The sequence below is a fragment of the Cricetulus griseus genome, assembly GCF_003668045.3.
Source record: "Cricetulus griseus strain 17A/GY chromosome 1 unlocalized genomic scaffold, alternate assembly CriGri-PICRH-1.0 chr1_0, whole genome shotgun sequence".
Lineage (NCBI taxonomy): Eukaryota > Metazoa > Chordata > Mammalia > Rodentia > Cricetidae > Cricetulus > Cricetulus griseus.
Genome location: NW_023276806.1, coordinates 100,054,288 through 100,070,649, shown reverse-complemented (window position 1 = coordinate 100,070,649; position 16,362 = coordinate 100,054,288). Strand labels below are relative to the sequence as shown.

At 40.7% G+C, this 16,362-nt stretch overlaps 1 protein-coding gene across 1 annotated transcript in view; it reads left to right on the top strand.

Moving 5' to 3' along the window:
* Positions 1-58: 58 nt before the first annotated feature.
* Naa15 (N-alpha-acetyltransferase 15, NatA auxiliary subunit) overlaps positions 59-16,362 on the top strand; it is a 66,266-nt gene continuing 49,962 nt past the window's right edge. Inside the window, exon 1 of the mRNA XM_027394940.2 lies at positions 59-255. Coding sequence (XP_027250741.1) covers positions 202-255 — 54 coding nt within the window. The 5' untranslated portion in view covers positions 59-201. The remainder of the gene's footprint in view (positions 256-16,362) is intronic.

Here is a 16,362-nt window from a genome sequence, read left to right as displayed (position 1 = left end):
GTGAGAAAGGGGGGGAAAAGAAAAAAAAAAAAGAAAGAGGAGAAAGGGGTGTCAGGACAGGGCGGCGCGGCGACACCCGAGGCCTAGTGGCGGCGGAGCGGATTCAAGGCTGAAGCGAGCTTGAGAACGGCAACGGCGGCGGGCGGACAAACGGACTGACCGAGCCGGGCGGTGGCGGGAGCCGCGGGAGGAGCCGGAACCATGCCGGCCGTGAGCCTCCCGCCCAAGGAGAACGCGCTCTTCAAGCGGATCTTGGTGAGTGTGAGGCTGCGGGCGGGCGGCGGGGAGCGTCTCGCTGGGAGCCGGGCCTGTCACTTCCAAGCCCGGGCGGGCGGGCGGGCACTGGGCCACCCCGAGGGGGACCCCGCCGTGGTAGTGCGGGCCGGCAGAGCGCACTCCTTCGTCTCGCCCCGGTGGTGCCCACCTCGGTCCGCGCGCCGCGTACCGCGGGCTTCGGAGGCCTCGGTTCCGGACTAGGCCCCGACTCTCGGGCTACCACAAGGCTGCCTTTTACCCTCCTAGAGCGAAGGGAGGAGCAGCCTGGCCTTGAGCGGGACAGCGGGCCGCACGGGCCCACTCGGGCCAGGGATCCTGCTGGCTGGTCGGGGTGGCACCCTCGGAAGGAACAGGTGGTGTGGCTGAGGCCCGACTCATTCATTGCTTGAACGCGCTTCTCCCTCCACGGCCCGTCCCTCCCTCTTCCTCCCTACCTGGGATTCACCTGTCCCCGCCCGGCCGGGGTCACCGTGACTCCAGAGGGGGCAAGGATGGAAAAGCGAAGGGAGCTTTGCAGTCTGCAAACTCCATGTAGTGGCTTGCATACTTGACCCCGCAGCCCCTGGTCGTCTTTTTAGGGGTGGGGTGGGGGAAACCCATGTCTTAGTTTGAGAGCAAACCTGCCCCACCCCGCCATCCTTCTCCGGAGGTGGGACTCATTTCTAGGGGGCGGTCCGGTCCGGTCCGGTAGGAAGTTCTAGTACTTAAGTACTTTACTTAAGACTGTGAAGTTTTAAAAACACCTATACAAAAACTTAGCCGAAACGATATAAGAATCTTTTGAGATGGATCTTGTTGACGCTAGCTCTGTGTTTCAGATATTTGCAGTTTGCATAAGAAACGCATGCAGTGATACTTACAGAGGTACTGGATTGAAGCTGTTTACATTGTAAACTATGCCCAGTCGTCTTGGTGCTGTCATTAATACATTGTAGCACTTTTGTTGTTGTTTGGTATTTAGTGTATGAGTCGCTTCTTTTACACAAACAGTTCTTTGTGAAAGAACTGTATTTGCCAATTTTAAGACTTGAATGGCGGTGGTGTTTCACACCTGTAATGCCGGCACTGGAGAGGAAGAGGCAGGTGAATGGATCTCTTGAGTTCGAGGCCAGCTTGGTCTACAGAGTTATACAGAGAAACCAGGGCTATACAGAGAAAAAATGGGAAGAGGGAGAGATTCGTGTATGTGTGTGTGTGTTAGCCTTTTAGCTTGCAGTTATAATTCACTTGTTTGACAAATATGGAGATCTAGGGTTTGTTTGTTTGTTTTTTCTTTCTCTAAATAACTCAGCAGTTGAGAGCACTTGGGCTCTCAACTGCTTGAGAGCCAGAGGTCTTGAGTTTAATTCCCAGCAACAACATGGTGACTCATAACCATCTATAATGGGATCTGATGCCCCCTTTTGGCGTGCAGGCATACATGCAAGTAGAGCTCTCAAACACATAAAATACATAAATCCTAAATAACCATTTATGTCGAGGTAATTGATTTTACAGAAATATCCATGTTGTAAATTAATGAATTTGTGTTGAAAAACGATAGTCACATACTATTTAGTGGTATTTTGTTTTCATACCATTTGAAGTGGAATTGTAGCATAGTTTCCCCCCCTATGTTCTGAGACATCTTTTTCCCTGTCTGTCTGGAAAAAAAAAAATTAAAAAGACATAAACCAGATTTGGCAGCAAGTGTTTTCATTCACTGTGTCGTCTCATTCACTGAAGAATAATAGTTGCTGTTATTTCTGTGCTGGAAGGCTTTGTGCATTCGAAGCAGGTGATCTACCGCGGAGTTACACTCAATTATTTTAGGACTGATGTGTAGGTAGAACTATAGCATAGTTTTCTTGCAACATTTACCCACCCACCCCCTGTCCCCTTATTTTTCTTTATCTTTTTTTATAATGCTGGAGGTTGGACCTTGTGCTAAATACAAGCAGAGCTATGTTCCCAACCCCCTCATCCTCTGTTTATACTGATGGGGGGGGGAATCTCTGAAAAAACGAGAGTATCGAAAAATATTTGTCTTTTACCGATATTTAACAAATTGCCAAGATTACTTTTTCTTTCCGTACATAGAAAAAAAGAAAACTGTATGCTTATGCTTCACTCCTTAGAAATAAAGACATGGCCCTGTATAGTTATAATACCATTAACAGTTTTTTTCTAAAATTCAGGCTTTTCAACTGTTAGTGACACCTTTTCATTGTTTTTTGTTTTTGTTTCTGTTTTTGGAGACCGGTTCTGTGTCACTTTGGAGTGTGTCCTGGAACTCGATTTGTAGACCAGGCTGGTCTTGAACTGTCAGAGATCCACTGCCTCTGAGTGCTGGGATTAAAGGTGTAGGCTACCACGCCAGGCTCAGTCTTTCTCTATATTTCAGGCAGGCCCCCATTTCTTAGTATTCCTTTTGCTTCAGCCTTCCAGTACTTGGATAGCAGGTGTGATCCACCATTCTGGGCACAATCAAGTGTGTGCCTCTGTGTAATATGCACATGTTGGGGTTGACTCCAGGGTGTTGCACATACTGGGCAAATACTCTACCTCTGAGTAGTATATATCTCCTCCCCTAAAATTACTCTTATTTTGAGAGAGTTATAAAGTCAAATGTAGTTTGAGATATTCTTTGTATATTTTGCTTACTTTTCCAAATATTATATCTTATAAATCTTATAGTTGATTGTAACATTGATAATGTCTACCAATTTTATTCATATTTCCCAAGTTTTATTTGTAGTTGTATATGTGTTCATTTCTATACAGTAGCTATTACATGTGTAGGTTCTGTGTCTGCAGTCAAAATATAGTTCTACAGTAACACAAAGGAGCACTGTTTTGCCCTTTTAGAACTACAACCACCTATATCCTTCCCATCCTTTTCTCTCACCCTCCAGCAACTGTGATTAGTGTTTCTCCTATTGAAGTAATTTTAAAGGACTGTTTCCTAAAGAGACTCATAGAGTGTATATAACTTACAGATTGGCATTTCTTTAGTGCAGCAGGATTTCCTTGTGGTTCATCTAAGTTTTCACTTGTATTAGTAGTCTGTTATATTTTATTGCAAAGTAATATGCTATAATGTAGATTTAGATTTAGTAGAGTTTGTTTAACTATTTATGGAATTACAGTTCTTGGTTGTGATGGTGGGACAAAAATCTTTAATGTTGTTGCTAAAATCACGGTGCAAAAGGATTAATTATTTTAAAGCAATTTTTTCTTTTTATTAGAAAATTATTTTACATGTCAATCCCAGGTCCCTCTCCCTCCCCTCCGCCTCCCCCCACCCCCAACTAACACCCTACCCATCCTATACCCTTTCTGCTACCCAGGAAGGGTGAGGCCTTCCATAGGGGGCCTTCAAAGTCTGTCATATTCTTTGGGATAGGGCCTAGGCCAACCCCCTTGTGTCTAGACTCAAGGAGTATCCCTCCATGTGGGATGGGCTCCTAAAGTCCATTCCTATGGTAGCAGTAAGTACTGATCCATTACAAGAGGCCCCATAGATTTCCAAGGTCTCCTTACTGACACCTATATTCAGGGGGTCTGGACAGTCCCATGCTGGTTTCCCAGCTATCAGTCTGGGGATAAAGCAATTTTATTGTGTGTTTGTATGAATGTGTGCCTTCGTGCCAACACACACATGTAAGGGTCAGAGAACAGTTTCCCAGAATTGGTTCTCTTCCTACCATGTGGGTCCCAGGCATGAAATTCAGATCTTTAGGTGGCAAGTACTTTTATTCACTGAAAGGTTTTGCTAGCCAGTTAAAAGATTTATTTCCATAAGACTTAAACAAGAAAAATGTGTAAATCTCTAAATGAAAGAAGAAAAAGAGATACAATGTTTTTATTGTTGACAGACATTAGGAATGAAAAAAATGTTACCAAGCAAAATTATAGTTTTGTTTCAAAATTTCAGCTTTTACAGTGTTAGCTCTTGCTTGATTTTTTTTTTTTTTTTTTGTTTTTTGTTTTTTGTCCTGGAACTCACAGTATAGACAAGGCTGACCTCAAAGTTACAGAGATCCACCTGCCTCTGCCTTCTGAGTGCTGGGATTGAAGGCATTCACTACAATTCTGGAGAGCTCTCTTGATTTTCAAGCTTTCTCTTCCCCCACTTTTTCTTGTCTGATAAAGGAAAAGTTGGGCATACTCCAGTGCTAAAATCAAGTGTTGGTAGGTTGCTGACGGTAGCACTCCTTTTGTTGTGGTGTTCCATACTTAGTAAACTTACATAGGGCCAGTTCATGCTTCACAGAATTATGAACTGTCTCTGGCTCAGTATTTTAGTGTAAACTCATGTAATAGTATCACTTTGCACAATTTCATAATTTCTACAGTGGATTTACTTGACTTAGTTCAGTTTGTTTGATACCTGCAATAATATTTGTTACATATTTGCCCCTCCCTTTCTCCACAGTGCTGTTTTCTGACTAAGCATTGTTATAAATTGCTAAAAATATGTGCAAAATATTTCTTGTCTCTAGTTCATCTAGAGAGAAAGAAGATTAACTGGTGTTCTATTTTATGTGAGATTTTTGCTTGGTTGCTTACCAGTCCTTTTAAAATTTCACATCATTTTAATATATTTAGAAAATTAAATCATTTAAAAAATTGTAGCCTCTGCATACCTTTCCTGCTGTTTGTTCATCTAAATCAGTGGTTCTCAATCATCCTAATGCTTCAACCCTTTTTGTTCATGTGATGGTGCTCCCCAACCATATTATTTTCCTTCATAACTGTAATTTTGCTGCTTTTATGAACTGTAGTGTAAATATCTGTATTTTCCGATGGTCTTATGCAACCTCCGTGAAAGGGTCATTCAATCCTCAAAGGGGTCATGACCCACAGGTTGAGAAATACTGATACAGAATAGTTTGAGAATTGTCCTAGAATTGTCCATCATTCTATTTGATTTTTCCAAACAGAGTTTCTCTGTGTAGCCTGTCCTAAAACTCACTCTCTAGATCAGGCTAGCCTCAAACCCAGAGATCTGCCTGCCTCCATCTCCCCAAGTGCTGGGATTAAGGGTGTGAGCCACCAGTGCCCAGCTTTATTCACTTTCTTGGGATCTAGGTTTATGGTAGGAAAGATGTGCTTGAAAGGTGTGGCCAAAACTCACACCTTTCAAATTTCAGCCCACTTGAAAAGTGGAACCTTCTTAATGCCTGAAATCACCAAGATTGTTATTGCTATTGCTTTATCCTTGTCTCTTACTCTTTATATGTTAATGTGAGTGATACGAAAATAAAACCCAAGTTGGGAATACTTACCACTGTTTAATAAGTGTTGTTTTGGGGCTGCAGAGATGGCTCTCCGACCTATTCCAGAGGACCCAGGTTTAAATACCAGCACCCATATGGCAGCTTACACCTGTCTGTAACTTCAGTTCCAGAGGATCCAACACCTCCACACAAATATACATGGAGACAAAACACCGATGCACATAAAATAAAAATTAATTATAAATGTTTTGAACTTTAGTTTGAGTGATTTGTTGTTAAGTTCCAAGGACAGAATATTTCTTAGAAAAAGGTTAGGAGCCAGGCAATGGTGGCACATGCCTTTAATCCCAGCACAGGGGAAACAGAAACAGAATTCTGAGTTCATTGCCAGCCTGAGCTACAGGAATGAGTTCCAAGACAGCCAGGACTACACAAAGAAACCCTGTCTCTAAAAATCAAAAGGGACAAAAAAGAGAAAAAAAAAAAAAAAAAAGGAAAAAAGAAAGGTATTTCGGGCTAGAGAAATGGCTCATAACCAAAAATATAAGAAAAAGGTTAGGAGAATGGTGACAGCTAGGTGATAGTCTGTGATTTATTGAACACCTTCCATTTCCTAGGCTGTGCTCTGGACCCTTCAGAGTAGCCTCAGATTTCTGAGTACTAGATTGTGGGTGTGTGCCACCATGGTTTTCTCTACAGTGCACTTTTGAGAGTTCTTTCCTAATCTCAAAGGCTTACAAAGCAGACTTTTAATTTACATATTTATTTGTGTATTCTTGCATCTGCATGCCCACATACACATGTGGAAGCGAATGTGGTGATCAGAGGCAGTTTGTGGGAGCTGGGTCTCTGTTTCTACCATGTAGGCTCTGGGGATCAAACTCAGGTCATCAGGCTTGGCAGCAAGCACTTTTACCCAGTGAGTTATCCTGCTGGACTCAGCAGGATTCTCCCCCCCCACCCCACCCCAGACAGGTTTCTCTGTAGCTTTGGAGCATATCCTGGAACTTGCTCTGTAGACCAGGCTGGCTTTGAACATACAGATTGCCTGCCTCTGCCTCCCAAGTGCTGGGATTAAAGGCATGTGCCAACACCACTCAGTTTCAGGCAGATATTTTTATTAAGCAAACAGAATGAATGAAGTTAAATTAGGGTTCACACGTAGAGCTTGGAGTCAGGAATCAGACTTTATTTTTTCAGGGTAATTAAATCATACTTATCTAATATTTACTATTTGGGGGAGAGATATGAGAGGAGAGAATAAAAAAGAAAGAAAAGTGTCCTTATAACTAATGACAATTAGGTTAATTTTGTTGTTGATAAAATTCATATTGGAATTATTAACAAGTAGATTTCTATATACACAGGAAAGGTCACCTGCCTTTTTTATACTATGTCTGTCCAACTTGGAGATCAAACCCTTGGCACATACATGACAGGCTCAGCTATCATTTAAATTTCAGGGTGACATTATTCTAGTTTTGCAGTAGGGTCTAGGCAGTTACTTTGAAATTGATTTCCTTTTTCCTTTTGAAATTAGTTTTAATATATTTCTGCCTCCCTGTACTACATGCATGTAAAACCAGGGCTGCTAAAATCTTTTCCACTTGTGACCTCCCTTTGCCTGAAAAATTGTATACAATTTCTTAATGGAGATATATAAGGTAGATGCTCATCATACTGATCATAAACACATTTATTTATTTAAAAAAATGATGTTGGGGCTGGAGAGATGGCTTAGTCCTTAAGAGCACTGACTGCTGTTCCAGGGGATCTGACACCTTCACCCAATGCACATAAAATAAAATGTTAAATAAATTTAAAAAATTGTAATGTCTTTATTAGCATATCTTAGTTATACATGGTAATGAATTTCATTAAAATAATAAAGAAATTTTACATTTATTTATTTTTGCATGTTTGGGGTGCATGTCACAATACTCATGTGGAACCAGAGGACAGCTTTTAAGTGTATGTTCTTTTACTTTGTGGGTCCCAGGGTTCCTATTCAGGCCTTCTGGCTTGGTGTGGTAAGTGCATGTACCTGGCCTTAAGTTGTTTTTGTTTTTATGTAGCCTAGAATTTGCTATGCAGACCAAACTGGCCTTGAACTCACAGAGATCTGCCTGTCTTTGTGCTGGGATTAGAGGCATGCACCACCAATGCCAGTCAAGAAAATTAAGACAGTTCTTTGGTACACATTAATCTTACCAGTTATTAAAGAGGAAAGCAGATTGTAAACTGTGATGGCTGGTTTTAATTATGAACATGACAACTAGAATTACCTGGGAAAAGAGTGTCAATGAGAAATTGTCTAGTCCCAGCACTTGGGAGGCTGAAGCAGGTTGATCTCTGAGTTCAAGGTCAGCTCCCAAATAAATACATTGAGGCTTATATTAATTATAAATTCTGAGTTGATAGCTCAGGCTTATTACTAACTAGCTCTCACAATTTAGATTAACCCATTTCTATTAATCTATGTGCTGCCCCAAGGTTCCTGGCATTTGTCTCTCTGGAATGGCTTGCTTACTCCCCACCTTGCTGGCAACTTCTCTGACTCCAGTTTTCTTCATCCCAGCATCCTTAGTTTGGTTGTCCTGCCTATAGTTCCTGTGTGGCTACTGGCCAATCAGCTTTTTATTAACAATGAAAGCAATACATGTTTACAGTATACACAGATTGTTCTATAGCAGCCAGCCTAGTCTATAGAGTTCCAGGACAGCCAGAGAAACCTTTTCTTGAAAAGCAAATAAGGGGGCTGGAAGGAGGGGGCTTATTGAGATCAAGTTAGCTTGTGGGCAGCAAGTGGGAGATAATGTTGATTGTGATAATTGAGATGGGAGTATCTGCCCAAAATGGTGGCATCATTCCCTAGGCAGGGTTAACTCCAATTGAATGCAAGCATGAAAACTAATTTATTGCTCTGTTCCTGTTTATGAGTATAAACAACACCATAGCTCTGTGTTGCCTAGGTCTGTGTCAATTTAACCCAATGCAGAGTCATTTTGGAAGAGAGAATCTCAGTTGAGAAAATGCCCCTATAAGATTGACTTGTGGGCAGTCCTGTGGTACTTTTTTGATTAATGATTGCTGTGAGAGGACCTGGATCACTCGGGCCATACCACCCATGAGCAGGTGGTCCTGAGTGCTGTGAGAAAGCGGACTGAGCAAGCCAAACCAGAAGGAAAAAGCCAGAAAGCAGCACTCCTCCTTGGGCTATGCATCTGTTCCTGCCTCCAGGTTCTTACCCTAACTTCCCTGTGTCATGAATTGACATTATTCAGGGAAAAAAGATGAAATAAATCCTTTCCTCCCCAAGTTGTTTATTGTCAAGGTGTTTGATCAAGCCAGTAGAAACCCTAAGATAGCTCTTGCTGTGACTTCCCTGCAGTAATGTATTATAACCTAGAATTGTCCCAAGTTGCTTTTGTCATATTACAGCAGCAGGAAATGAAGTTAAGATATACACTAATGAGATAGATGTGCTTGTTTATTTTTACATGAAGAATTAATTAAGTCTTGATTGATTCTCACTTGATTGATTCCCACCCCCACTCCCCAGAAAGGGTTTCACTGTCTAACAGCATTGTCTGCCCTGGAACTTGCTTTGTAGACCAGGCTGGCCTTGAACTCAGAGATCTACCTGCCTCTGACTCCTAAGTGCTGGAATAAAAGTGTGCACCACCATGCCCAGCTCTCTTTTTCGATACTAATAGATAATACTGTGTTTTTACAGAAGCAGACAAAAGCTTTGTAGGAACTGAATTTACAGTTACATTTTGTAGATACAGCAAAGCTATACAGTCCAAGATCATTTGGGGTGCTCACATAGACTCATTTGATAATAGAACTGCCATCTCAGCTATTGTGAAGCAATGACTGGAGTTTTCCAGAGGGGAACACTTGGCACCCTGCAGGATTGGAGGTCTGGAGTGCTGCTGACCAAGTGGTCTCAACTGGGTGGGTTACTTTCTAGTTCACTATCTTATTTCCTTTAATATTTCTGCTTTTGAGAATGTACACACGATAGAGGATTGATTCAAATATATATATATATATATATATATATATATATATTGTTCATAACAGTGTGTTTGTACACAAAAAGCATAAGTATGAGAGAGCATAAACAACTGGGTGTTGGGAAGTTTCACTTCCAGGACAATGCATGGTTTGGTTCTCACATTTCTCTTGGGCCTAAGTTTAGCTGGAGTCCTTTAAATGTTGATCAAGCCTTGGATCAGGAGTATTTATCAACTCCATCCTTCCCTCCCTCCCTCCCTCTCTCCCTCCCTCCCCTCCCTTTCTTCAAAACAGGCTTTCTCTGTGTAACAGTCCTTGTTGTCCTGGAACTCCCTTTGTAGACCAGGCTGTCCTTGAACTCACTGAGATCTGCCTTCCTCTGCCTCCCTGGTGCCGGGATTAAAGGTGTGCACCACCACCGCCTGGCAACTTAATTTCTTTCTTACTTCCTTCAAGGTTTTCTTTTTCTCTGATATAATTATGACCATTTGATATATACTTAGCTGTATATTTATCACATATCTTTTGCAATTAAAGTGTGGGTTTTTTTAAAACATTTTATTTATTTATACAACATTCTGCTTCCATATATATCTGCACATCAGAAGAGGGCACCAGATCTCATAATGGATGTTTGTGAGCCACCATGTGGTTGCTGGGAATTTAACTCACTACCTTTGGAAGAGCAGTTGGTGCTCTTAACCTCCGAGCCATCTCTCCAGCCCAAGTGTGGGCTTTAAAAAAGATTTATTTAATGTATATGAGTAGTCTAACTGCATGTATGCCTGCAAGACAGAAGAAGGCATCAGATCCATTATAGATGGTTGTGAGTCACCATGTAGTTGTTGTTGTTGTTGTTGACCTCTGTAAAAGCAGCAGTTCTCTTAACCATTGAGCCATCTCTCATCCCCCTAAAATGTGGGTTTTATGATAGGGACTATGTTTTTGTTAATTGTTATGTTCATATTGGTTAATGTATATAGTACTATAATATGCCAAATAAATGTTGCATAAAACAGATGTTAAAATAGCAATTACAGAGCAAGAGAAAAGGCTCTTTGGATTGTGTTTGCATGAGTATTTTTTGGAGAAGATAGTTGAGCTGGGCTCTTGGCATTGTCGACTATATTATTATACAGGGTAATTGTAAGATATTGGGCAGAACCTGTGTTTGGTAAGACCTTGGAGATTGCATTTATGAATGAATCATGGTATTAGTTCATTTGGTGGCCTATTGTTATAAAAGCATAATAAAAGGAAATCTTAGTCATTATTTCATTTTTGCTTGTTTTAACATAGAGAAAGTTGGTAAAGTTAAAGGAGTTTATTGTCAGGTGCCTGATGAATTAGTCTCTAAAGGGTAAGACAGGGCCATATGTTTATAAAACTCTACAAGTGATTTTTACACAGCTAGAGTGGGGGTTATTATGTAATGTTATAACCATGAATATAAATGTTCATGTATGTGTTGTCATCATCCTCCCCTCCACCCCCCCATAGGGTTTCTCTGTGTAGCCCTGGCTGTCCCAGAACTCACTCTGTAGATCAGACTGGCCTCAAACTCACAGAGACCTGCCTGCCTCTGCCTCTTGAGTGCTGGGATTAGTGTTGAGCACCACCACCACCACATGGCTCAAAAATTGTGATGTTTTTCATACAATTTAAAAATCAAATTGAGGTTTTTGGGTTGATGACCATTGTGAAGTTGGTGTAGGAAAGAGTGTAAGCTGTTGATTTAACTTAGTGTTTAGTTGAGCCAGTCTTCAGATTTCACTTCCTTTGCAGGCAGTATCATGTTGATGAGAGAAAACTGATTCTTAGGAATGTTTGTTCTGAAAAGAATGTCATTTTGTAGTTCTGCTGTTTAAATGTAAAAGTGAAGAGGTTTTGAGAGTGACATTTTTAAATGTGATATTAGGATGTGGAGGCACCCTAATGTGGTTGTAAACTTGACTTTTGAGGATTTCCTTGGACTAGCAGATTACAGCTAGTATCTAAAGTGTGCTTTGCCTTTTGCATAGATTTATATTAAGTTGTAACTTAAAAAGACAAAACAGGGCTGGAGAGATGAGATGGCTCAGTGGTTAAGAGCACTGGCTGCTCTTCCAGAGGTCTTGAGTTTGATACCCAGCAACCACATGGTGGCTCACAGCCATCTATAGAGGGATCTGATGCCCTCTTCTGGTGTGTAGGCATACATGCAGATAGAGCATTCATACTTAAAATAGATAAGTAAATCTAAAAAAAACAAAAAACAAAAAACAGGTTTTAAGTAAATAGTAGTGACACAGTCATGGCATTCTGGGAAGTGGAAGGAGGATTGAGATGAGAGAGAGTTGGAGGCCACCCTGACATAGTTCAAAGTCATTCTAAGTTATGTAGTGAGATCCTGTCTCAAAAACCCAAAGGTTAGGGATGTTATTCAGTGGGAGAGAATTTACTTCACATGATTTCAGTTTCTAGCACTACCTTTTCATCCTCTGTCAAAAAAAAAAAAGAAACAAAACACCAAACCAGAAGCAAAACCTAGTTAATTTGTTGTATATAGGTCTTTCTTTCCTTGGTGGGTGATGGCATCCGCTTGTAATCCCAGCACTCAGGAGGCAGAGTCAGGCGAATTGGATCTTTATAAGTTCAAGGCCATCCTGGTCTACAGGTTGAGTTCCAGGACAGCCCTGGGCTATTCAGAGACCTGGTCTCCAAAAAAAGAAAAAATTAAATTACACTGCTAGCTTCTTTTAAGACAATGTTTTTTTAACTTTTAAAACTTCTTTATTATTATTTTTTATTTAGGTAAGCTCTCACTATGTAGTCCTGGCTGTACTAGAACTCACAATGTAGATCAGGCTAGCCTCAAACTCAAAGAAGTCTGTCTGCCTCTTGAGTGCTGTAAATAAAAGCATGTGACATCATGCCCAGCCTCCTTTTCCTACTTTAGAGTAAAACAAAAGTTGTGCAGAAATAAATGATGGAGCTAGTGTTTTCTAAAATTTGTTTTTGATTAAGAAAGATTTATTTTAAATGTATGAGTATTTTGTTTGCATATATGTATGGGCACCATGTATATTCCTAATGCTCACAGAAACCAGAAGAGGCATTGGATTCCCTAGAACTGAAGCTACAGATGGTTGTAAGCTACCATGTAGTTGCTGGCAATTGAAGAACTTTGGTCTTTTGTGATCAAAGCCAGTGCTCTTAGCTGCTGAATTTGGTTTTTGAGACAATCTTCTGTAGCTCATGCTGGTCTGGAACTCACAATTTAGCCCAGGCTAACATCAGACTTGTAGCAATCCTCCAGCTTCAGCTTTCTGAGTGCTGGAGTTATAGGTGTTTGCCATTATGCTTGACTATAGCTAATCCCCTCCCATATTGTCTACTGTGATTATCTTTTTTTTTTAATTTTATTTATTATGTATACAACATTCTGCTTCCGTATATATCTGCACACCAGAAGAGGGAACCAGATCTCATAATGGATGGTTGTGAGCCACCATGTGGTTGCTGGGAATTGAACCCAGGACCTCTGGAAGAGCAGTCGGCGCTCTTCTGAGCCATCTCTCCAGCACCTACTGTGATTATCTTTTGTTAGTATAAAATAAACAAAACTTTAGCTTAGGTAATATGGAATGTCATGTTTCCTGAGGAAACTATAAAGGCGCTTGAGTTTTTTGAGGTTTTATCTTGTTTGGATAAAAGGAAAAATGAAAGCTTGCTTTTTTATGAAGGCAGAACATACTCTGAAGATGGATTTTTCTACTTTCAAATATGTTGCTGTACCAAGTAACTAAATAGCAATCTTAATTTCCTTCTCTATGATAATAGTTCTACTTAAAATGGTACTGTTTGTTTTTCAGAGAGATTCCATTGGCTATTACAAGATCTCCTTTGATTATCAATGTTTGAGAACTGCATCAAAGTGAAGAATGAAATAAACTAGTATTTATTGAATATCTGTCTTGAACCAGAATGATAGTTTTGTTTTTCTTTTTATATGTTGATGGGTCTAAATTTTGTTACATTCCTTTACAAATTTGTAAGATAGGTAGGTTTGTTGTTGTTTTTATTTTTTTTTCCCCAGACAAGATTTCTCTGTGTAATAGCCCTGTCAGTCCTGAAACTCATTCTGTAGATCAGGCTGGCCTTGAACTCACAGAGATCCTCCTGCCTCTGCCTGAGTGCTGGGACTAAACCCATGTGCCACCACTTCCTGGTAAGATAGGTAGTGCTTACAATTAAAGGTACCTTCCTTATTGCTTTGTATTTGTTCTATCTGTATCAGGACATACATGTTCCTAAAGACATTGTATTGTGCAAGTTTGGAATAAAAACTACAGGGTATGTGGGGAGAATGGGCCTGGCACAGCATCACAAATATAAGCAAGGTAGTACTTGTTAATAATCTCAGCAATCCACTCTGGAAGCCAATTTCCAGACTAGTCTGGGGTATATAGAAAGATTGTGTCTCAAATCAAGTCCCCAATAACAGCAAAATAGGACTTTAATAAAAATGATAACATGGGGCTGAAGAGATAGATAGCTCAGTGGACCTGAATTCATCATTTCAAGGAACTGCACAATAATCATACAAGACCACACACACACACACACACACACACACACACACACACACACACACACACACACACACACACACGAAAAATAAAACAAATCCTTTTAAAAGGCAGTGCAGATTTACATATGTAAAATAATTAACAGTAATGTAAGTGGTGCGGGTCCCCACCACCCCACCCCAGGAAAAACACTTGAAGCTAGCTTGTTTCAGAAGTGAGCATCCAAAGGACTGTAGTTTGCCAGTTACCATGAAGTGGTAGGTTTTTTGAAATCTGATACAAGGTAGTATCAGATGTGGGTAGATGTGGCATAGATTGACTCAGAGCACACAGGGTGAACTGAGGTAACTGGTAGATGTTTGATATCTTTGCAGCAATATGCTGTGCATGCCCACAGGACTTGTTTCAGCTGGCTATTTTTGTATTCATTTAGTTTTCTGGCAGTTGAAATCCCACAGAAGCAAACACAAAGTTTGAAGAGATTAAAACATCCCCTAATACTTTAATTCTAGTGGAGCAAATGTGTATATTCAAAATAAGCATTACTACAGAGTTGCCTATTCCCTGCTTAACAGCATTGTAGAGACCATACATGATCTTTGTGTGAGCTCTTCTGTCCTTGCCTGGCCCTCTTGTACATAGCACCTGAGGCACCTTCATGGTTTTGCTATTTTAGTTGCCAGTGTATGATAAGGCAGTCCCTCCCTCCCCTCCCTCCCTCCTCCCTCCCTCCCTCCCTCCCTCCCTCCCTCCCTGAGTTTTAGAAAGGATTCATTCTCCCCCCCCTTTATTTTTTGAGACAGGGATTTTCTGTGTAGACCTGGCTGTCCTGGAACTCTGCTCTGTAGACCAGGCTCTGGCCTCGAACTGTTAAGAGATCTGCCTGCTTTTGCCTTCTGAGTGCTGGGATCAAAGGCAGTTGTGGTGGCCTGCACCCTCAAGCCTTCTTTTTAAGTAAGGTCCGTCCTTTTCTTTCTGAAGCTATGTGTTGCTAAAAACCTGTAATTTTTATCTTAGCAGATGTTCAGAGTCCTTTGTAACTCCCCAGTAGCCAAAGCTAACACAGTTGTGTGTCAGAACTGCTGCCAATTCTTCCTCTCTCATAGGGGACTTCTCTTTGAGGGCAAATTTCAGGTGCTATTATAGGTGTACTATGTGTAGGACCCTGCTGTATTGTTCTTTGGACAGTTGCCATTGAAGTTTCTTTGGTATATATATCAAATATATATATGCACTTACCTGAAAATTCAGGGTTTTAGTTGTTTTCCTTATATTGTATGGTCACCTGTGGTTGTAGTGAGTCTTTCTATGTCCAGCTTGCAAATAACCATGGGGAGACTTCTCAAATGATGACAGCTTGGCCAATAGCTTAGACATGGCATGTTTCTAACTAACTCTTACAACTTAAATTAACCCACTTCTTTTAATCTGCATTCTTTTATGTGGCTTGGTAAGCTTTACTTTGTGATTCCCATGCTGCTTGCTCTTCGTCCTGGTGTCTTTCCCCCTTCTTCCCAGTGTTCTCTCTGCCCCCACATATCCTGCCTAGCTATTGGCTGTTAAACCTGCCCAAGTGATGTATCTTCACAGTGTACAAAAAAGATTATTTTACAATATGTGGTTGATTGTATTTATTCTTTTTGGGTCTGTATAGTTTTTAAAAAAGATTTAATTTCTATTTGTGTATATGCATGGATATATGTATACCTGAATGAATTTATGTGTGTATAGGTGATGTTACAGTCAGCTGTGAGCTGCTTGATGTAGGTTCTGGGACCTGGAGTTGTGTCCTTGACAACAGCAGTAAGCTCTTTTTAAATACTGAGCTCTTGTGCAGCCTCAACATGGACAGTTCTTTTTGAGGATTTATGGAATGTTTATTAGAAGGTAGTAATTTTCTTAGACAGTATTGTATGTTTTGCCTGAAAACAGTGGTATTTCCTTTAAAATAATCTTTAATTGCTGGGCGTTGGTGGTCCACACCTTTAGTCCCAGCACTGGGGAGGCAGAGGCAGGTGGATCTCTGTGAGTTCAAGACCAGTCTGGTCTACAAGAGCTAGTTCCAGGACAGCCTCCAAAGCCATAGAGAAACCCTGTCTCGAAAGCAAAACAAAACAAAACAAAAACAAAAAAACTTTAATTCAGGTTCTCTATAACTGAATTGTTTATATTTATGTTTTTGTGTCCTCTGTTCTTCAAAATTTTGCAAAAATTTAGGAAGTTTTGTTACAATCATACCCTGAGTTTTGTAGGTAACACTAATAATACTT